Source organism: Heterodontus francisci, chromosome 46, assembly GCF_036365525.1.
Source record: "Heterodontus francisci isolate sHetFra1 chromosome 46, sHetFra1.hap1, whole genome shotgun sequence".
Taxonomy (NCBI): Eukaryota; Metazoa; Chordata; class Chondrichthyes; order Heterodontiformes; family Heterodontidae; genus Heterodontus; species Heterodontus francisci.
This window is the reverse complement of record NC_090416.1, coordinates 20,614,997-20,636,205: the sequence shown is the minus strand read 5'-3', so window position 1 is coordinate 20,636,205 and position 21,209 is coordinate 20,614,997. Positions and strand designations below refer to the sequence as shown.

Genomic DNA, 21,209 nt, shown 5'->3' with positions numbered 1-21,209 from the left:
AGAGATGAACCCAGTGCTGGAGGTTATCGGAGAGATAAACCCAGTGATGGAGGATGTAGGAGAGATAAACCCAGTGATGGAGGATGTAGGAGAGATAAACCCAGTGATGGAGGATGTAGGAGAGAGATAGACCCAGTGATGGAGGATGTAGGAGAGAGATAAACCCAGTGATGGAGGATGTAGGAGAGAGATAAACCCAGTGATGGAGGATGTAGGAGAAATGGAGCAAGTGATTCTAAATACAGCTACTGACAGCATTGGATATTATTTAAAATCACATTGCCTCTCAAATTAGCTTGAACAGGAAGTGAGCAGTCATCACAGAACTGTGCTCAGATGTAGTGGCGCTCAGAGCTCGTACATCAACCCTAATACATCTGAAACTAGTTTCATATTTCCTTCTTAAATTCCCCTTCCTCTCTAAAGCCACCACTGACAGTTTGCTTATGGTCAGTCCACCAATACCCAGTAAACAAGGGAAATTACAGCCCAGCCTAATATTAGAACAAAAGGGAGAATGGGTCACTGGACAATGATCAGGAGCAGGCATCCTGGCTAAGTCCCCCACTTAACCTCCACCTCCAACCCAGGGACAGTGAGGCCAAGTGCAGTTCCGACTGAGATCAGCAAATTCAGGCAAGCTGATACCACGAACCTACCCTCTCCATGGAACTTAGCACCACATCAGGTAATCCACTCCCCTGGTTAGTCATTCGAGAAATTTGTTCCGGTAAAATTTTGAGATTTCAGAACCCCTTCAAATCCTGGGACCCCACTATGTGCCTCAGGGCCCCTTAGTCTTGGCCATAGGGCCCCTCTCTCTCGGCCATAGGGCCCCCCTCTTTCTCATTGCCTCAGGGCTCTCTCTCTCTGTCTCTCTCTCTGCCTCAGGGCCCCCCTCTCTCTCTCTCTGCCTCAGGGCCCCCCTCTCTCTCTCTCTCTCTGCCTCAGGGCCCCCCTCTCTCTCTCTGCCTCAGGGCCCCCCTCTCTCTCTCTCTCTCTCTCTCTCTCTCTGCCTCAGGGCCCCCCTCTCTCTCTCTCTCTCTCTGCCTCAGGGCCCCCCTCTCTCTCTCTCTCTCTCTCTCTGCCTCAGGGCCCCCCTCTCTCTCTCTGCCTCAGGGCCCCCCTCTCTCTCTCTCTCTCTCTGCCTCAGGGCCCCCCTCTCTCTCTCTCTCTCTCTCTCTCTGCCTCAGGGCCCCCCTCTCTCTCTCTCTCTCTCTCTCTGCCTCAGGGCCCCCCTCTCTCTCTCTCTCTCTCTCTGCCTCAGGGCCCCCCTCTCTCTCTCTGCCTCAGGGCCCCCCTCTCTCTCTCTCTCTCTCTGCCTCAGGGCCCCCCTCTCTCTCTCTCTCTCTCTCTCTCTGCCTCAGGGCCCCCCTCTCTCTCTCTCTCTCTCTCTCTGCCTCAGGGCCCCCCTCTCTCTCTCTCTCTCTCTCTCTCTGCCTCAGGGCCCCCCTCTCTCTCTCTCTCTCTCTGCCTCAGGGCCCCCCCCTCTCTCTCTCTCTCTGCCTCAGGGCCCCCCCCTCTCTCTCTCTCTGCCTCAGGGCCCCCCTCTCTCTCTCTCTCTCTCTGCCTCAGGGCCCCCCTCTCTCTCTCTCTCTCTCTCTCTGCCTCAGGGCCCCCCTCTCTCTCTCTCTCTCTCTGCCTCAGGGCCCCTCTCTCTCTCTCTCTCTCTCTGCCTCAGGGCCCCTCTCTCTCTCTCTCTCTCTCTGCCTCAGGGCCCCCCTCTCTCTCTCTCTCTCTCTCTGCCTCCGAAATCATACCTCTTTCTCCGAAATGTATAACTGATCCGTCTTCAAGATCACGTAGCGGTTTTTCCAGATTTCTCGGAATATTCCTCTCCCGCAGTATTTCCGAATCCAGCCACATTTCTCGGGTTGCCCAGTGGGCTGACCCCCTTCTTGGGTCCCCTGGAAAATGAAACAAATGCACAATTAAAGTGAAGAGGAGATGATGAGTGAGTGGAGCTGGGAGGAGACGAGACAGGTTTGCTGTTTGGACCGGGGCTCTCGAGCTGGTTACAATTAACATTAATTTTTCTTTTGAAGGATTTGATTCCCCCAAAAATTCCCATTATTTTTTCTCGGTGTCTGGTTGATAAAATGATAGAGAGAGAGAGAGGAAGGTGGACTCTGACTGCTGGAGCAAGTCCCGGCTCCGGCTGTCAGACCCCAGTACTTACACAACTCACCCTCTTATCCGGCAATGTCTTCTTCATCATCCCCCAGCCCCAGCGCTGGAGATGGATAGCTATCGGCTCTCTCTCTCTCTCTCCCTCTGTTTCTCTCTGTGTTTCTCTATCTCCAGTTCTTTCTATCCCGCTCTCTCAATTCCTTGTTGATTCTCTCTGTCTCTATTTCTATCTCTCCCTCTCTCTCTCTATTCTTCCTCCCTCTATTTCTCTCGATACATTTCTCGATTTCTCACCATCCCTCTCTGGGTCACATCCGTGCTACTGCATTTCTTCTTGCCTCACTCACTGTGTCAGTCTGAATGGCTTGACGGCAGTATTTCTCTCTCTCTCTCTCTCTCTCTCTCCCTGCCTCATCATCTGAAAACCAGTGTGTGGGGGCCGGATTACTGCTGCTCTCAAAGGAAGTCGACGTTAACCCATTGCTGGCTGTGAACTCAGGGAGGCTCCGAAACCTTCTTATCGATTTCATTTTCTTTTAAATTATCAATAGGAAGGAAAAGTGAAAGATGGGAGTAGCCGAGTCTGGAGGTAACATAAGCATGGATAAGGGTTTCAGCAGCAGATGGGCTGAGGCAGGGGCGATATTACAGAGTGTTATAAGTGGGAAGAGAATACAGTGTCAGAAACTCAGCTTGGGGTCAGGATACCAAAATTGTAAAGAGTCTGTTTCAGCCTTAGTCAGTGGCCAGGGAGATTGATAGAGTCTGTGACTGGGGAAGGGAGTTTGTGGTGGGAACTTGGTTCTTCCCAATATCTAGAATAAAATGTCTGCTCATCCAGTACTGGATGTTGAACAATGTGACAAATTGGGGGACACAGTCTCAGGATAAGGTGTCAGCCATTTCGGACCGAGATGAGGAGAGATTTCTTCACTCAGAGGGTTGTGAATCTTTGGAATTCTCTGTCTCAGAGGGTTGTGGATGCTCAGTCATTGAGTATATCCAAAGATCGATAGATTTTTGGATACTCGGGGAAATTGAGGGATATGGAAAGTGTAGTTGAGGTAGATCAGCTATAATTGTATTGAATGGCAGAGTAGGTTCAAGGGACTGAAGCATCTACTCCTGCTCCGATTTCTTATGTTCTGAAATCAGAGACACTGGAGGGTTGAGAGAGGTGGTGGTGAGATAAAACTATCATCACACATATAGAACCTGATGTGCTTTTGGATGATGTCGCTGAGGGGCAGCATGTAGATGAGAAATAGAAGGGGGGCCAAGGCTAGATCCTTGGGTAACAGAGGTAACAGTGCAGAAGCAGAAAGAGAAGCCATTGCAGGAGATTCTCTGGCTACGACTTGATAGATAAGAATTGGAACAAAGGCTCACATTCAGCTGCGGTGGGAAATGGACTTGCCATCTTCTGCTGGAAAGAGCATGTCTCTGAAGAGCTTGACTGCAAACTTGACAGTCTTCTGACCTTACCCTGCTGTGTGCGTGGCCTCTCTCTATGGCACACTATTAGAACACTGATTCCAAATGCCTCCACCTCTCCACTACTCTCTCCTTTAATAGCGCTCTTAAAATCCATCTTTATGACCATCACTGTGTTTCCATTTGTGAAGAATTTTGAGACTCTTTCCCTGAAAGATACTGTGTAAACACAAGTTGTTATTGTGTATGACATACAGACAAAGCAGCAAAGAGGGAGCTTTATTCTGTATCTAACCGATTTTTTATTTCTTTTCCCTTTCTTTTGATGGGACAGTGTAGAAGCCTGCTACCCGACCGGAACATGACGGGACCCGACAACATGTGTCGGGTTTGGGTTGGGTCGGGTCAGGTCGGGCCCATCTTCAGGGTACGGCTTTTGGGCTCGGGTTGGGCCAGGTCGAGTCGGGCCGGGTCGAGTTGGTCCAGGTTGGGCCAGACACACACAGTAAGTGCTCTGCCTGTAAGTATTGAAATTAAAAAACTTATCTGAGCTGGGAGTCCAGGACAAAACCAAGTCTGCACAGTGCGCTGCAGGTTCGGTGTCAGGAAGGTAAGTAAACGGATGGTTGGGCTTGGGTCGGGTCAGGCTCGGGGGAACATTGGAGGGACTCGGGCCGGGTCGGGCTCGGGTCCGCTGTGGTTTGGGTCGGGTTCCTTTTTCCCCGACCTGAACAGGCCTCTAGGACAGTGTAGAGGGAGCTTTACTCTGTATCTAACCCCGTTTTTTTTTTAAGGTGGCCTTTGTACCCCAGGCCCCTTTTATATATTTCATGTCGAGGGGGCCTTTATTCCTCAGGCCCCCTTTACATACATATTTACATTTGAAAATAACTTTATTAAAAACAGAAATAAACCAAAAACTCAAATTAAAATGCCATTCTCGGCGTCAACAATGCGCTCCAGTCCCTGCGGTGCCCACCGGTCACGGAAGGCCTCAAGCGTACCGGCGGACACCACATGTTCCTTCTCCAGGACACCCGGGCGCGAACGTAACCGCGGAAGAGGGGCAGGCAAACGGAGAGGATGGACCCCCCCGACGGCCCGCAACCTGGACCTGTGAATTGCCACCTTGGCCAGGCCCAGGGGCAGACCGACGAGCAGATCCTTCTCCCGGCCCAAGCCCCTCCGCACCGGGTGCCCAAAGATCAGGAGCGTGGGGCTGAAGTGCAGCCAGAATTTGAGGAGCTGCCCCTTCAGATACTCAAAGAGGGGCTGCAACCTCACACACTCCGTATAAACATGGAACACGGACTTGTCCAGGCCGCAGAAAGTACAGGTGGCCTGGGAGTCCGTGAAGCTACTTAAAAGTCTATTGCACGGGACTGCCCTGTGCAACACCCTCAACCCCAGGTCCCCGATGTAAAGGGGGAAGACTCCCGCGTAGAGAGACCCCCATCGGGGTTTCCCCTCGCTGCCAGATGGCAACGCGGACCGCCAGGGCGTGTCTGGTCGGACGAGGGCGAGGAAGTGGAGAGTGTGCAGGAGCAGCCCGTACAGGAAACCCCTCTGCGCTGATTGGAATGGCACGGAGGGCATTTCCGAGAGGCAGCTCGGGTTGTGCGGGACTGGCTCCCGAGGAGGGTTTCGGGGCCTGGGTCCGATGAGCAGTTCCGGCCGAGCTGAACCCCGCTCGGCCGGGAGCGCTCCACACTCCCAAGCCCCCTCACCACCTGCAGTGATGGGCGTCCCGGACGTTTCGGCTACTCCTCCGCCCGCCGGACCGTCCCCGGATTCGGCCGCCCGGACAGCCGAGGCGCTCACCTCCGCTGGCGGGGGAGCGCCCTGACTGGAGGCGACCATGTTCCAGACTCGGAATAGATCCCAGTAAAAGACAGGCAACTCCCTCAGAGAGGCGCAGCTAACGGACTCCTCCGGGAGCTGCGTGTCGTCTTGAAGGCAGTGACACTGGCGGAAAAAATATGTCACCAGCACACACCATCTGGGAGGACGCTCGACGTACAGGTATCTCTGCAGGGTTCGAAGGCGGAGAGTCGCAGCCTGGGTGCGGACGCACACCAGCGACTGGCCGCCTTCCTCGATCGGGAGACTCAGGACCGCAGCAGAGACCCAGTGTTTATTCTTGCCCCAGAAGAAATCGACGAGTTTCTTCTGGATCTTGGTGGCAAATGCAGGGGGTGGGGCCAAAGTGACCAACTGGTGCCACAGCATGGAGGCCACCAGTTGGTTTATGACCAGCGCTCGGCCCCTCGAGGAAAGCACTTCCCTCTCTAGGCGCCCGATCTCGGCTTCCCGCCTCTTGGTTGATTGACCCCTTCATGTACTCCTGACAGAAGACGCGGATGTGAGTCTTGCCCACATCCCACCATAGCCTCAAGGAGGGGAAGTCCCCCTGCTTCCTTCTACAGTCGGCCCAGAATCGACAGAACGAATCCCGGAATCGCTCATCCTCCAGCAGCCGGTTGTTAAAGAGCCAGTACGCGGACCCCGCCCACATGCGGAGCGGAATGAGCTCCGCCCACACCAGGCGGTGGTCCGAGCACGGCACCAGCCGCATGGAGGACACCGAGACGCACGCCTGCGAAAAGAGGAGGCGATCAATTCGGGACCCTCCTCCTCCAGACCTCCACGTGAAGGTGCTGGAGTCGGGATGGAGATTCCGCCAGCCGTCCACCAAGTTGAGGGAGCTGATCAGTTCCCTCAACCTCTCCACCGACGCTTGGCCGCGCTGGGGACCGGAGCGATCCCCCACCTCGAGGGTACAGTTAAAATCCCCCCGAGGGATTCGCCGCTATCGATGGAGCTCAAGAGAGCGGACACTTCTTCAAAGCGCGCTTTCTACGTGCCGGGTCTGAGCACGTACACGTTCACAAAGTGGAGCGGCACGCTACCCAGGCGAACGGCGAGGTGGAGCAAGCGGCCCGGCACTAGCTCCTTGACCCCCAAGATCTCCGGCTGAAAAGTTGGAGCCAACAAGATAGCCAAACCACTAGAAATAGGGGTGAGGTGACTCATGTAGACCCCACCCTGCCACTCCAGGAGCCAGGTGGCTTCGTCTCCCGGAACGGTGTGGGTTTCCTGCAGAAAGCTCACCGCGTATCTCCCTTCCCTGAGGACTGAGAGATTGTGAAATCTCCGGTGAGACCCTCTGCTGCCGTTGATGTTGAGGCTGGCTATGGTTATCTTCATGTCAAAGGTACTTAAAACCCGTCACCAATACCTCACTGTGAGGAGGGAGTGGAAGTGCACCTGGCCTTCCACTCCCCCAGCAACCCATTGAGGAACGCATTAAATCAGCGCCTCTCAACCAGTTTCATGTCCGCGCCCTTCCCCGTTTTCTTAAGGGCGGCACGGATGGACTGGATGATCAGCGCCAGAGTCGACCAACGGCCAAGGGCCAGCTGAACTTTATTGCGGCAACCCTTGCAAGCCGCGAGGAAATTCCGGAGTTCCGACGTGGGGATCAGAGGAGACTCGGTGGGAGGCACGAGGGACTCCACCACCTCACTGGCGATGGAATCAAGGTCACCCTCCGTGCCCCACACCGAGTCTCCGTCCTCTTCGGGGTCGTCACCGCCAGCAGCCAACACACCCACCACACACTGTGGGGCGGACATCCCGGCCGCGCCAGCTGGTCCCACCTCCGTCACGATCCCAACCCCAGGATCGATGGCGGAGGAGTCTTCTCTGGGTTCTACAGTGAAACTAGAGCCTGTGGGCGCCCGCAGTTCAGGACCCCCCTCCACCTCCGTCCCCAGGCCAATGAGTGGTCCAGGGAAGACAGAAGTTCCCGAGGAGGCCATCTCCCGCTCTGCCAGCACCCACAGGCCCAGCAGATGGGGCAGCATTCTCGGTTATAACCGTGTCGGGTGTCTCCTGGTTGATGGTGGACTCCGGCTGGGAGGGCCGACCCTTTGGGGCCTCGCCCTCCCCTCCACTCCACTCGGCACCCAACCCAGTGCCAGTGGCAGAATGGGCGGCGGCCCCAGGCTCCCCCACCACAAGCAGGGCCCCACTTACTCCTTCATGAGGGGCCTCATGTACAGGGGCATTCCCCTCCCCTCCATCCTGAGGGGTAGGGAGCTCCTGCCCAGACTTTGCAGCCTTAATGATGGTGGTGGTAGGGGGAACCTGAGGATCCGAAACAGGAGACAGTTCCCCTCCAACAGATGGGCCCTGCACCTCAGGGCCCTGTGTTACCTCTGTGGAGGGGTGCCTTCTCCTCTTTTTCCCAGTTGTGTGCGGAGGCTCAGAGACCTCCATGTCATCAGAGGCCTCCACCTCCACACTCTCCTTTTTTTTATTCACCCTGGGCCTGAGCCCAGCCCTGGGGCAAGTTGACTTCCCGAGATCGGGCCTTGGGCTGAGCTCAGGCTCGGGTTGTGTCAATGTGTCCAGGGGACGCGTCTCTTGATGTTTATTTTTCCTCCGCGCTTTCCTTCCACCTGGACGGGCACTCCCCACCCCGCCGGAGGCCGTGTAGTTCACAGCCTCCGGAACCGACTGAACGGTGTCTGATGGAGATGTAGGGGGTGGTGGGAGGAGGTGCAGCGGTGCCACCCTGGGCTGCCGAGGTGGAATTGGCAGCCGGGAGGTTGGAACAGTTCTTACGAACATGCCCCACCCTCTTGCAGATATGGCACCGTGCCCCGTCCAATGTCCAGAAGACGTGGTAGGCCGTCCCCTGGAACTCTACATTGAAATGGCCATCTGTGACCTCCTCCCGCACCAGCTGCATGAATAGCTGGCGGCGGAAGGAGTACACGTGCTGGAGGCTGTTCTCCCGAAGACCGAGCGGGACTGGGGTGAGCCCCGTCTTTACCTCCCCCAGATGGTGCAGGTGAGGAAGGAGGAGCTCACCAGGAATAAAGGGCGGGACATTAGATAAAATGACCCTTTGCACAGTGGCCTCCAGGGGGTCCACTGACAGAAAGGTCCCTCCCACGGTGAGCCCCTTGCTCAGAGTCAGGGACACCGCCTGCTCGGTCTTCAGGAAAAACACCGCCTTCCCGTACATTTTTGAGGCAGCAACAATGGCCGAAGGGCCGACAACCTCGGCAGTTGCCTTTACACATGCCTCCATTGACATTTTTGGGTGGACGTAGCTCTTGACCCCATGCTTCGATGTTATTAATGCAAAGTGATGGGGCAACAGGTGCAGCTGCAGCAGCATATGTGCGGGAAGGCCCCGCCACCGGCGAAGAGGGGCTTGCCATGGGGTTGCAGAGCCACACCCACCCCCAAGAAACAAAGCACACAACAGTTTCCTCTTTAACTCAAGCAATATGATGGGGAGTGGGGGATGGGAGTAGAGGAGGATAGGGCTGAAAAGGACAAGGAGAGAAGAGGATAGGTGGCCGAGTGATGGAAGGGAGAGAACAGCTGCGAGGATGTTACACTTCAATTGGTGGTTGGAGCGCCTTACTGCAGAGTCTACAGTCCAGTCTTCCAGTTAGGGGAGGGCTCTTCGCCCGGGTCGGCTAGAGCCGCCTGGTTCTCTCCCTTTTCTGCTGTCGTATAAAGATAGTCTTCACCCGGGCAGCTCCAGCCGTCCTGAGCCACACAGTTGGGGATGGGGAGGGAGCCCCTTTTGTGCAGGATGGCAGATAAACACAAGAACAAATACAAGGGTTCCCTATAGAATTTGGCAGCCCCACCCCTGGGTCTTCCGGTGCCTCCTCCCTCCCCCAACAGTCCAAACAACCAACAGTTCTCTGGTGCTCCAACACCCACCTCTCCAAAATGACTTGCAGGTCTTCTTAGTCTTGCAAAAGTTCCACAATAAATGCAGCAGCCACCTCTCTACAGTTACTCCTCTCTGCTCTCTCCTCTCCTCTTCTCTTCTCTTGCAGCAACACAGGTGAAGCTGCTCCCCCTGATTGCAGGCAGGAAGTGCTTCCCAAATTGCCCAGCCAATCCCAGTGCTGTACCTGTCCTGGGAGTGTTTGATGGGGACAGTGTAGAGGGAGCTTTACTCTGTATCTAACCCATTTTTTAAAATATATGAGCAATCATATGAGGTTGGGATTTGGCATCCTTGTTTGTGCAGAGCAGAGGAAGAGTTTCTATGTATCTAACCCTGTGCAGTACCTGGGGACAGTGTAGAGGGAGCTTTACTCTGTATCTAACTAATGTTCTAGCTGCCCAGTTAATAGGCATACTATGTTTAGACAGAAGCCTCAGATTGTCTGGACAGGAGCCTCACCTGTACAGTTTGACACATTTCCACAGTGGCACACAGAAACATAGAAAATAGGAGCAGGAGGAGGCCATTCGGCCCTGCTCCGCCATTCACAAAAGATCATGGCTGATCGCCTAATTCAGTACCCTGTTCCCGCTTTTTCCCTTGATCCCATTGGCATTAAGTGATCCCTTTGGCATACTCTGCTCATCAACAGTACCTGCACCTGGGCAGGTGAAGTCCATCACAGAGTTCTTTGCTCTGCTCTGTTGGTGTACAGTTGAATGGGGTTGCAGTATCTGTCAGCACTGAAACTGGAGCTGGACAATGTCAGACTTGGGCCACCAACTCCTTTTACTGACTCTGCATTAGACCAACTGCATCACACACCAAATCCGAACCATCTTAACAGATCGAACACCAGGAGCCTCCAACACCATCTCCTCAGAAATACAGACATTTCTTCACTTCCAGTGCCATCTCCTCCTTTACAGACCCTTGGTCAACTTAAAGGGCCTCATGGGCAGCAGCTGCCTTGCAATACCTCACCCACCTGACCATTCTCTGTCTGAGAGTTTGGTGCTTGCCTTCATCGGTCGGGGCAGAGAGTATAAAAATAGGCAAGTCAGGTTGCAGCTGTACAGAACCTTAGTTAGGCCACACTTAGAATATTGCGTGCAATTCTGGTTGCCACACTACCAGAAGGACGTGGAGGCTTTGGAGAGGGGACAGAAGAGGTTTACCAGGATGTTGCCTGGTCTGGAGGGCATTAGCTATGAGGAGAGATTGGATAAACTCGGATTGTTTTCACTGGAACGACGGAGGTGGAGGGGCGACATGATAGAGGTTTACAAAGTTATGAGCGGCATGGACAGAGTGGATAGTCAGAAGCTTTTTCCCAGGGTGAAAGAGTCAGTTACTAAAGGACATAGGTTTAAGGTAAGAGGGGCAAAGTTTAGAGGGGATGTGCGAAGCAAGTTCTTTACACAGAGGGTGGTGAGTGCCTGGAACTTGCTGCCAGGGGAGGTGGTGGAAGCAGGTACGATAGCGATGTTTAAGAGGCATCTTGACAAATACATGAATAGGATGGGAAAAGAGAGATACGGTCCCCGGAAGTGCAGAAGGTTTTAGTTTAGGCAGGCATCAAGATCGACACAGGCTTGGAGGGCCGAATGGTCTGTTCCTGTGCTGTACTGTTCTTTGTTCTTTGAATGCCCACAGCATATAGTACCACAGGGCAGCATTATGACTCAGCCCAATACTGATGGCATCACAGGAAGGGACTGAGAGGAGGGCATTCTGGCTGTTCTTTGCCCTCCCTACCCTAGAGGCAATGTAACCACTTATAGTCTCAACTGCAACCCTGACTAAGAGCAGCAGAGACCTTGTTTCAAAGCTGGCTCCCTTATGGTCTGTGTGGCTCAGTAACCTACAGAGGAGCCCTGAGAACTTTTCCCTCGAGTTCCTTGAAGGAGCCTGTAACATGCTGGGTCTATAATGCATGGGGCTGTAATGCACGGGTACCTATAACATACTGGGTCAGTAATGCACAGGGCTGTAACGTGCTGGGTCTATAATGCATGGGTAAGAATGTGCTTGGTCTGTAATACACAGGTACCTGTAACATCCTGGGTCTGTAATGCATGTAACATGCTGGGTTTGTAATACACAGGGCTGTAACATGCTGAGTCTGTAATGCACGGGGCTGTAACATGCTGAGTCTGTAATGCACGGGGCAGTAACATGCTGAGTCTGTAATGCACAAGCACCTGTAACATGCTGGGTCTGTAATAGCACGGGGCAGTAACATGCTGAGTCTGTAATGCATGTAACATGCTTGGTCTGCAGTGCACCGGACATGAAATTCCCAGTGGTTTATGTACCCTAGGCAATTAGGGTAATTTTTAAGTGCTCTCAAAACTTTTTATACTCTGATTTAATAAGCATTTCCGAACACTTATTGATCCACAAGCATTAGAACCATTAACCAGTGTCCGGTGTCTCACTGGGGAAGGGTTTAACAATGTCCTGTTCTGCAGCAAATAGGCATTACATTTGTGCTCTTAGTTCTTGGAATCGAGACACTCAGAGTTTATATAAACCAGAGTGATGAAGCACTCAGTACAATTATGTTAGGGATAATGATCATAGATATGATTCTCCAGAAATAGTTGGCAGATTGATTTTTGCTAAAGCTGCAGCAATAACATTTTTACTTATGCATGTTATTTGACCCTGAGCTTCACCTGGTAACAACCCAACCAATGCAGTGTCCAGGTTCAATCAACAGGTTCATCATCAAAATTCCAAGAACTAAGAGCACAAATATAATGCCTATTGCCACTGGTTAACGGTTCGAATGCTTTTAGATCAATAAGTACCATTGGGAGACAACAGGCAGCAGGAACCCTGGGTTAGACAGAGAAGGAAATCAGCCAGGGTTCCTGCTCCTGATCTCTGTCCATTGACCCTTGGGTTAGAGAGAGGGGAAATCAGTCAGGGTTCCTGCTCCTGATCACTATCCACTGACCCCTGGGTTAGAGAGAGGGGAAATCAGCCAGGGTTCCTGCTCCTGATCACTGTCCATTGATCCCTGGGTTAGACAGAGAAGGAAATCAGCCAGGGTTCCTGCTCCTGATCACTGTCCATTGATCCCTGGGTTAGAGAGAGGGGGAAATCAGCCAGGGTTCCTGCTCCTGATCAATGTCCAGTGACCCCTGGGTTAGAGAGAGGGGGAAATCAGCCAGGGTTCCTGCTCCTGATCAATGTCCAGTGACCCCTGGGTTAGAGAGAGGGGGAAATCAGCCAGGGTTCCTGCTCCTGATCACTGTCCACTGACCCCTGGGTTAGAGAGAGGGGGGAAATCAGCCAGGGTTCCTGCTCCTGATCACTGTCCAGTGACCCCTGGGTTAGAGAGAGGGGGGAAATCAGCCAGGGTTCCTGCTCCTGATCACTGTCCAGTGACAACTGCTGGAATGTGTGTGCAAGGGGAGAGGATCAGATCTAACAGTGATGTCCTGCATGGTGGAATATCCTGCTGACACTCACTGTCCAAACTCTCAGATTAGGAAAGGGCACCTGGGGGTGGTATTCGAGGGCAAACAGTGTGTTGAAATTCACAGTCCAAGCAGACTTTACACCACTGGACGGGAGGGAATAAAGTAGAGTGTTTTTGGGGATGTTATCGCACATCAGTAGCAAAGAGCCACTGATGCAACATGAGCACCAACCCCAGCCAACGTATTCCATTAAAAACTGTACATATACAAGAGTATAAAAATAACAGGTATCAGAGGAGTTAAAGATGGCAGTTTATCAGACAGTCTTTAGCTATAATGATGCAGCACATTTCCATTGAAAACATTCCTATACACATGGGTCTGTGAAGCTGAATTTAAGTTTTTATTTAATGTACAAGGAGAGATGAGGCATTCACACCAGCACAGACAGTTACAGCAGCACAAACCACAACACTTAGAAATATGTGGGTTCAGATAGGGGTGGAGGGGCAGGTGGGAGGGAGGAGAGAGAATATCCCAGGGCTTCATCGCCTTGATGACCGGGTCACTCCACGTGGTCGCTCAAACACTCGGCTCTGGATTCCTGAAGCTGCAACTTCTTCCAGAAAACTAGCAAAAGGAAGGAAAAGAAAGACTTGCATTTATATAGCACCTTTTTACACTCAGGACTGCCCAAAGTCCTTTACACCTGATGAAGTACCTTTTGAAGTGTAGTCACTGTTGGACTGTAGATGATGCAGCAGCCAAAATGTGCACAGTTAGCTCCCACAAACAAACAACAGTAATGACCAGATACTTTGTTCTCCTGATGTTGGTTAAGGGATAAATAGTGGGCCGGGTCACCGGGCAGAACTCTCCGTACTGCTCTCCAAAATAGTACCATGGGATCATTAGCATCAACCAGGCAGCTGAAGGGGTCTCGGTTTAATGTCTCATCTGAAAGAGAACACTCCCTCAGTACTGACCCTCCGACAGCGCGGCGCTCCCTCAGTACTGACCCTCCGACATCGCGGCGCTCCCTCAGTACTGACCCTCCGACAGCGCGGCGCTCCCTCAGTACTGACCCTCCGACAGTGCGGCGCTCCCTCAGTACTGACCCTCCGACAGTGCGGCGCTCCCTCAGTACTGACCCTCCGACAGCGCGGCGCTCCCTCAGTACTGACCCTCCGACAGCGCGGCGCTCCCTCAGTACTGACCCTCCGACAGTGCGGCGCTCCCTCAGTACTGACCCTCCGACAGCGCGGCGCTCCCTCAGTACTGACCCTCCGACAGCGCGGCACTCCCTCAGTACTGACTCTCCGACAGTGCAGCACTCCCTCAGTACTGACCCTCCGACAGCGCGGCGCTCCCTCAGTACTGACCCTCCGACATCGCGGCGCTCCCTCAGTACTGACCCTCCGACAGCGCGGCGCTCCCTCAGTACTGACCCTCCGACAGTGCGGCGCTCCCTCAGTACTGACCCTCCGACAGTGCGGCGCTCCCTCAGTACTGACCCTCCGACAGCGCGGCGCTCCCTCAGTACTGACCCTCCGACAGCGCGGCGCTCCCTCAGTACTGACCCTCCGACAGTGCGGCGCTCCCTCAGTACTGACCCTCCGACAGCGCGGCGCTCCCTCAGTACTGACCCTCCGACAGCGCGGCACTCCCTCAGTACTGACTCTCCGACAGTGCGGCACTCCCTCAGTACTGACTCTCCGACAGTGCAGCGCTCCCTCAGTACTGACCCTCTGACAGTGCGGCACTCCCTCAGTACTGACCCTCCGACAGTGCGGCACTCCCTCAGTACTGACTCTCCGACAGTGCGGCACTCCCTCAGTACTGACCCTCCGACAGTGCGGCACTCCCTCAGTACTGACCCTCCGACTGTGCGGCACTCCCTCAGTACTGACCCTCCGACAGTGCGGCACTCCCTCAGTACTGACCCTCCGACAGTGCGGCGCTCCCTCAGTACTGACCCTCCGACAGTGCAGCACTCCCTCAGTACTGACCCTCTGACAGTGCTGCACTCCCTCAGTACTGACCCTCCGACAGTGCGGCGCTCCCTCAGTACTGACCCTCCGACAGTGCAGCACTCCCTCAGTACTGACCCTCCGACAGTGCGGCACTCCCTCAGTACTGACCCTCCGACAGCGCGGCACGCCCTCAGTACTGACCCTCCAACAGTGCAGCACTCCCTCAGTACTGACCCTCCGACAGTGCGGCACTCCCTCAGTACTGACTCTCCGACAGTGCGGCGCTCCCTCAGTACTGACCCTCCGACAGTGCAGCACTCCCTCAGTACTGACCCTCCGACAGTGCGGCACTCCCTCAGTACTGACCCTCCGACAGCGCGGCGCTCCCTCAGTACTGACCCTCCGACAGTGCGGCGCTCCCTCAGTACTGACCCTCCGACAGTGCGGCGGTCCCTCAGTACTGACCCTCCGACAGTGCGGCGCTCCCTCAGTACTGACCCTCCGACAGCGTGGCACTCCTTCGGTACTTCACTGGAGTGTCAGCCTGGATTCTCTATTCAAATTTCAGAGGTAGGACTTGAACCCACAAGCTGCTGACTCAGATCAGCATGCTACCCAGTAAGCCACAGCTGGCAGGAATGGTAATATATGAGCATGGAAAAGGACTCCCATCACAGAATCTAGGGGCTGTGATTCCAGGGCCCCAGTCTGCACCTCACAAATCTCAGCACAAGCAGAGTTCTGGACCCCAAGATCCCCAACAACCTCAGTCACTGAAATATTTCCAGTCTCTCCTGATCTTCAGTCTGAGGACTGGCATCTAAACAAACACACACACATAATTCTCAGCATTTGCCATGGGCTTGCCCAGAATTCACAGTGCCAATGAAAGCCTTGATTATAAATGAAGCACCTGTAACTCAGACTGTCATAGATCCATTGGAATGGAAATTCCCACAGAGGAATGGGAATACAGGAAAGGGTGACAGGAGGCACCTGGAGCACCAGAAGAGAGAAGACTAAGGGGATTTCTGATACTGGTGCTCGAATTCTGAAGGAATGCGCTAAGATAAATAGGGGAAAATTATGTTGGTAACTAGGGAAGTGGTTCAGAGGTTTTTAAGATAATGGAATATCCGAACAGAAGAGTGAAAACAGATTCAGTACAATTTTTAAAAAGGGAAGTGGAGAAATACTTAAAATAGAAAAATATTAAACTGTTGGGGGAATGATCTAAGGGGTAAATTGTTCAGAGAGCTGGCACCAAGGTGATGGGCCGAATAGCTGCCCATTCCCACTCGCATCCTCCCCCTCCACCCACTCAGAAGAAACAGACCCTTCGAGCCTACTCAGCAATTCAACAAGTCTGCCTTCCCACACTATCCCCAGGTCCCTCAATTCCCTTACTACCTAAAAATCTATTCAACTCTGTCTTGAATAAACTCAACCACTGAACATCCTCAGCCCTCTGGGTTAGAGAATTCCAAAGATTAACAACCCTCTGAGTGAAGAAATTAATCCTCAAATGGCCAATCCCCGATTGAGATACTGTGACCCCGTGTTTTAGATTACCCCAGCCGAGGAAACATTTTCACAGCATCTCTACAGTCAAGCCCCTTCACAATTTTATGTTTCAATTAGATCACCCCCTAATTCTTCTAAACTCCAGTGATATAGGCTTGCTCTACTCAGCATCTCCCCATGCCAACTCGCCCTCTGCTATACCCACAAGCCCCTGTCCTTGCCCCTGGTCACTCACACCCTGCCTCACTCCCATTCGTCCCCATTCCCCTGCCCCTATCATGTCCCCATTCTCCATATGCTTGCCCTTGACCACTCACCCTCTGCCCCCTCCCACTCACCCTGTGGCCTGCCCACACTGAGAAACGCATGATTACAGAACGAATGAGAAATTTTCATGTGCTGCCATCAGTCCTCATCTCTGCAAACCAAACTGCTTTAAATTATTGAGAGGCACCGTCAGCAGAGCTGTGTGAAACGGAGCAGAGTACGATAGAGTTACTGACTGGCCAGGTCTCACAATGGCCATGGGACCACCGATCATCAGGCTCAGAATGAATGAGGGCATTTTATCAACAAATACAGATTCCAATTGGTCCATCTCAACGCCACACAACAAACGGGGCAAACAGTTTTCCAGTCATATATCTATACCCCAGTGAGAGTCAGCACTTTCAGGAGAGGAGGGGACCCGTACCCCAGTGAGAGTCAGCACTTTCAGGAGAGGAGGGGACCCGTACCCCAGTGAGAGTCATCACTTTCAGGAGGAGGGGACCCGTACCCCAGTGAGAGTCATCACTTTCAGGAGGAGGGGACCCGTACCCCAGTGAGAGTCAGCACCTTCAGGAGAGGAGGGGACCCGTACCCCAGTGAGAGTCAGTACCTTCAGGAGAGGAGGGGACCCGTACCCCAGTGAGAGTCAGTACCTTCAGGAGAGGAGGGGACCCGTACCCCAGTGAGAGTCAGCACCTTCAGGAGAGGAGGGGACCCGTACCCCAGTGAGAGTCAGCACCTTCAGGAGAGGAGGGGACCCGTACCCCAGTGAGAGTCAGCACCTTCAGGAGAGGAGGGGAGCTGTACCCCAGTGAGAGTCAGTACCTTCAGGAGAGGAGGGGACCCGTACCCCAGTGAGAGTCAGCACCTTCAGGAGAGGAGGGGACCCGTACCCCAGTGAGAGTCAGCACCTTCAGGAGAGGAGGGGACCCGTACCCCAGTGAGAGTCAGCACCTTCAGGAGAGGAGGGGAGCTGTACCCCAGTGAGAGTCAGCACCTTCAGGAGAGGAGGGGACCCGTACCCCAATGAGAGTCATCACTTTCAGGAGGAGGGGACCCGTACCCCAGTGAGAGTCAGTACCTTCAGGAGAGGAGGGGACCCGTACCCCAGTGAGAGTCATCACTTTCAGGAGGAGGGGACCCGTACCCCAGTGAGAGTCAGCACCTTCAGGAGAGGAGGGGACCCGTACCCCAGTGAGAGTCAGCACCTTCAGGAAAGGAGGGGACCTGTACTCCAGTGAGAGTCAGTACCTTCAGGAGAGGAGGGGACCCGTACCCCAGTGAGAGTCAGTACCTTCAGGAGGAGGGGACCCGTACCCCAGTGAGAGTCAGCACCTTCAGGAGAGGAGGGGACCCGTACCCCAGTGAGAGTCAGTACCTTCAGGAGAGGAAGGGACCCGTACCCCAGTGAGAGTCAGCACCTTCAGGAGAGGAGGGGAGCTGTACCCCAGTGAGAGTCAGTACCTTCAGGAGAGGAGGGGACCCGTACCCCAGTGAGAGTCAGCACCTTCAGGAGAGGAGGGGACCCGTACCCCAGTGAGAGTCAGCACCTTCAGGAGAGGAGGGGACCCGTACCCCAGTGAGAGTCAGCACCTTCAGGAGAGGAGGGGAGCTGTACCCCAGTGAGAGTCAGTACCTTCAGGAGAGGAGGGGACCCGTACCCCAGTGAGAGTCATCACTTTCAGGAGGAGGGGACCCGTACCCCAGTGAGAGTCAGCACCTTCAGGAGAGGAGGGGACCCGTACCCCAGTGAGAGTCAGCACCTTCAGGAGAGGAGGGGACCCGTACCCCAGTGAAAGTCAGTACCTTCAGGAGAGGAGGGGACTCGTACCCCAGTGAGAGTCAGCACCTTCAGGAGAGGAGGGGACCCGTACCCCAGTGAGAGTCAGTACCTTCAGGAGAGGAGGGGACCCGTACCCCAGTGAGAGTCAGCACCTTCAGGAGAGGAGGGGACCCGTACCCCAGTGAGAGTCAGTACCTTCAGGAGAGGAGGGGACCCGTACCCCAGTGAGAGTCAGCACCTTCAGGAGAGGAGGGGAGCTGTACCCCAGTGAGAGTCAGTACCTTCAGGAGAGGAGGGGACCCGTACCCCAGTGAGAGTCATCACTTTCAGGAGGAGGGGACCCGTACCCCAGTGAGAGTCAGCACCTTCAGGAGAGGAGGGGACCCGTACCCCAGTGAGAGTCAGCACCTTCAGGAGAGGAGGGGACCCGTACCCCAGTGAGAGTCAGCACCTTCAGGAAAGGAGGGGACCTGTACTCCAGTGAGAGTCAGTACCTTCAGGAGAGGAGGGGACCCGTACCCCAGTGAGAGTCAGTACCTTCAGGAGGAGGGGACCCGTACCCCAGTGAGAGTCAGCACCTTCAGGAGAGGAGGGGACCCGTACCCCAGTGAGAGTCAGTACCTTCAGGAGAGGAGGGGACCCGTACCCCAGTGAGAGTCAGCACCTTCAGGAGAGGAGGGGACCCGTACCCCAGTGAGAGTCAGCACCTTCAGGAGAGGAGGGGACCCGTACCCCAGTGAGAGTCAGCACCTTCAGGAGAGGAGGGGAGCTGTACCCCAGTGAGAGTCAGTACCTTCAGGAGAGGAGGGGACCCGTACCCCAGTGAGAGTCAGCACCTTCAGGAGAGGAGGGGACCCGTACCCCAGTGAGAGTCAGCACCTTCAGGAGAGGAGGGGACCCGTACCCCAGTGAGAGTCAGCACCTTCAGGAGAGGAGGGGAGCTGTACCCCAGTGAGAGTCAGTACCTTCAGGAGAGGAGGGGACCCGTACCCCAGTGAGAGTCATCACTTTCAGGAGGAGGGGACCCGTACCCCAGTGAGAGTCAGCACCTTCAGGAGAGGAGGGGACCCGTACCCCAGTGAGAGTCAGCACCTTCAGGAGAGGAGGGGACCCGTACCCCAGTGAAAGTCAGTACCTTCAGGAGAGGAGGGGACTCGTACCCCAGTGAGAGTCAGCACCTTCAGGAGAGGAGGGGACCCGTACCCCAGTGAGAGTCAGTACCTTCAGGAGAGGAGGGGACCCGTACCCCAGTGAGAGTCAGCACCTTCAGGAGAGGAGGGGACCCGTACCCCAGTGAGAGTCAGTACCTTCAGGAGAGGAGGGGACCCGTACCCCAGTGAGAGTCAGCACCTTCAGGAGAGGAGGGGAGCTGTACCCCAGTGAGAGTCAGTACCTTCAGGAGAGGAGGGGACCCGTACCCCAGTGAGAGTCATCACTTTCAGGAGGAGGGGACCCGTACCCCAGTGAGAGTCAGCACCTTCAGGAGAGGAGGGGACCCGTACCCCAGTGAGAGTCAGCACCTTCAGGAGAGGAGGGGACCCGTACCCCAGTGAAAGTCAGTACCTTCAGGAGAGGAGGGGACTCGTACCCCAGTGAGAGTCAGCACCTTCAGGAGAGGAGGGGACCCGTACCCCAGTGAGAGTCAGTACCTTCAGGAGAGGAGGGGACCCGTACCCCAGTGAGAGTCAGCACCTTCAGGAGAGGAGGGGACCCGTACCCCAGTGAGAGTCAGCACCTTCAGGAGAGGAGGGGACCCGTACCCCAGTGAAAGTCAGTACCTTCAGGAGAGGAGGGGACTCGTACCCCAGTGAGAGTCAGCACCTTCAGGAGAGGAGGGGACCCGTACCCCAGTGAGAGTCAGTACCTTCAGGAGAGGAGGGGACCCGTACCCCAGTGAGAGTCAGCACCTTCAGGAGAGGAGGGGACCCGTACCCCAGTGAGAGTCATCACTTTCAGGAGGAAGGGACCCGTACCCCAGTGAGAGTCAGCACCTTCAGGAGAGGAGGGGACCCGTACCCCAGTGAGAGTCAGCACCTTCAGGAGAGGAGGGGACCCGTACCCCAGTGAGAGTCAGCACCTTCAGGAGAGGAGGGGACCCGTACCCCAGTGAGAGTCAGCACCTTCAGGAGAGGAGGGGACACGTACCCCAGTGAGAGTCAGCACCTTCAGGAGAGGAGGGGACTCGTACCCCAGTGAAAGTCAGTACCTTCAGGAGAGGAGGGGACTCGTACCCCAGTGAAAGTCAGTACCTTCAGGAGAGGAGGGGACCCGTACCCCAGTGAGAGTCAGTACCTTCAGGAGAGGAGGGGACCCGTACCCCAGTGAGAGTCAGTACCTTCAGGAGAGGAGGGGACCCGTACCCCAGTGAGAGTCAGCACCTTCAGGAGAGGAGGGGACTCGTACCCCAGTGAAAGTCAGTACCTTCAGGAGAGGAGGGGACCCGTACCCCAGTGAGAGTCTGCACCTTCAGGAGAGGAGGGGACTCGTACCTGAGAGAGAGTCAGCACCTTCAGGAGAGGAGGGGACCCGTACCCCAGTGAGAGTCAGTACCTTCAGGAGAGGAGGGGACCTGTACCCCAGTGAGAGTCAGTACCTTCAGGAGAGGAGGGGACTCGTACCTCAGAGAGAGTCAGCAACTTCAGGAGAGGAGGGGACCCGTACCCCAGTGAGAGTCAGTACCTTCAGGAGAGGAGGGGACCTGTACCCCAGTGAGAGTCAGTACCTTCAGGAGAGGAGGGGACCTGTACCCCAGTGAGAGTCAGTACCTTCAGGAGAGGAGGGGAGAGGACCCGTACCCCAGTGAGAGTCAGTACCTTCAGGAGAGGAGGGGACCTGTATCCCAGTGAGAGTCAGTACCTTCAGGAGAGGAGGGGACCCATACCCCAGTGTGAGTCAGT

General features: G+C 54.8%; 2 protein-coding genes across 3 annotated transcripts in view; both read right to left on the bottom strand.

Moving 5' to 3' along the window:
• Positions 1–2,569, bottom strand: part of LOC137356723 (pleckstrin homology domain-containing family O member 1-like) — a 33,329-nt gene extending 30,760 nt beyond the window's left edge. Inside the window, exons 1-2 of one of the 2 annotated variants that reach the window (XM_068022445.1) lie at positions 2,189–2,569; positions 1,761–1,907 (exon numbers count right to left, since the gene is read on the bottom strand). In XM_068022445.1, the coding sequence (XP_067878546.1) occupies positions 1,761–1,907; positions 2,189–2,218 (177 nt within the window). In that variant the 5' untranslated portion in view covers positions 2,219–2,569. The remainder of the gene's footprint in view (positions 1–1,760; positions 1,908–2,188) is intronic. The other variant, XM_068022446.1, reaches the window with a different exon arrangement.
• Positions 2,570–13,142: 10,573 nt separating this feature from the next.
• Positions 13,143–21,209, bottom strand: part of vps45 (vacuolar protein sorting 45 homolog) — a 101,589-nt gene continuing 93,522 nt past the window's right edge. The window contains exon 15 of the mRNA XM_068022894.1: positions 13,143–13,392. Coding sequence (XP_067878995.1) covers positions 13,308–13,392 — 85 coding nt within the window. The 3' untranslated portion in view covers positions 13,143–13,307. The remainder of the gene's footprint in view (positions 13,393–21,209) is intronic.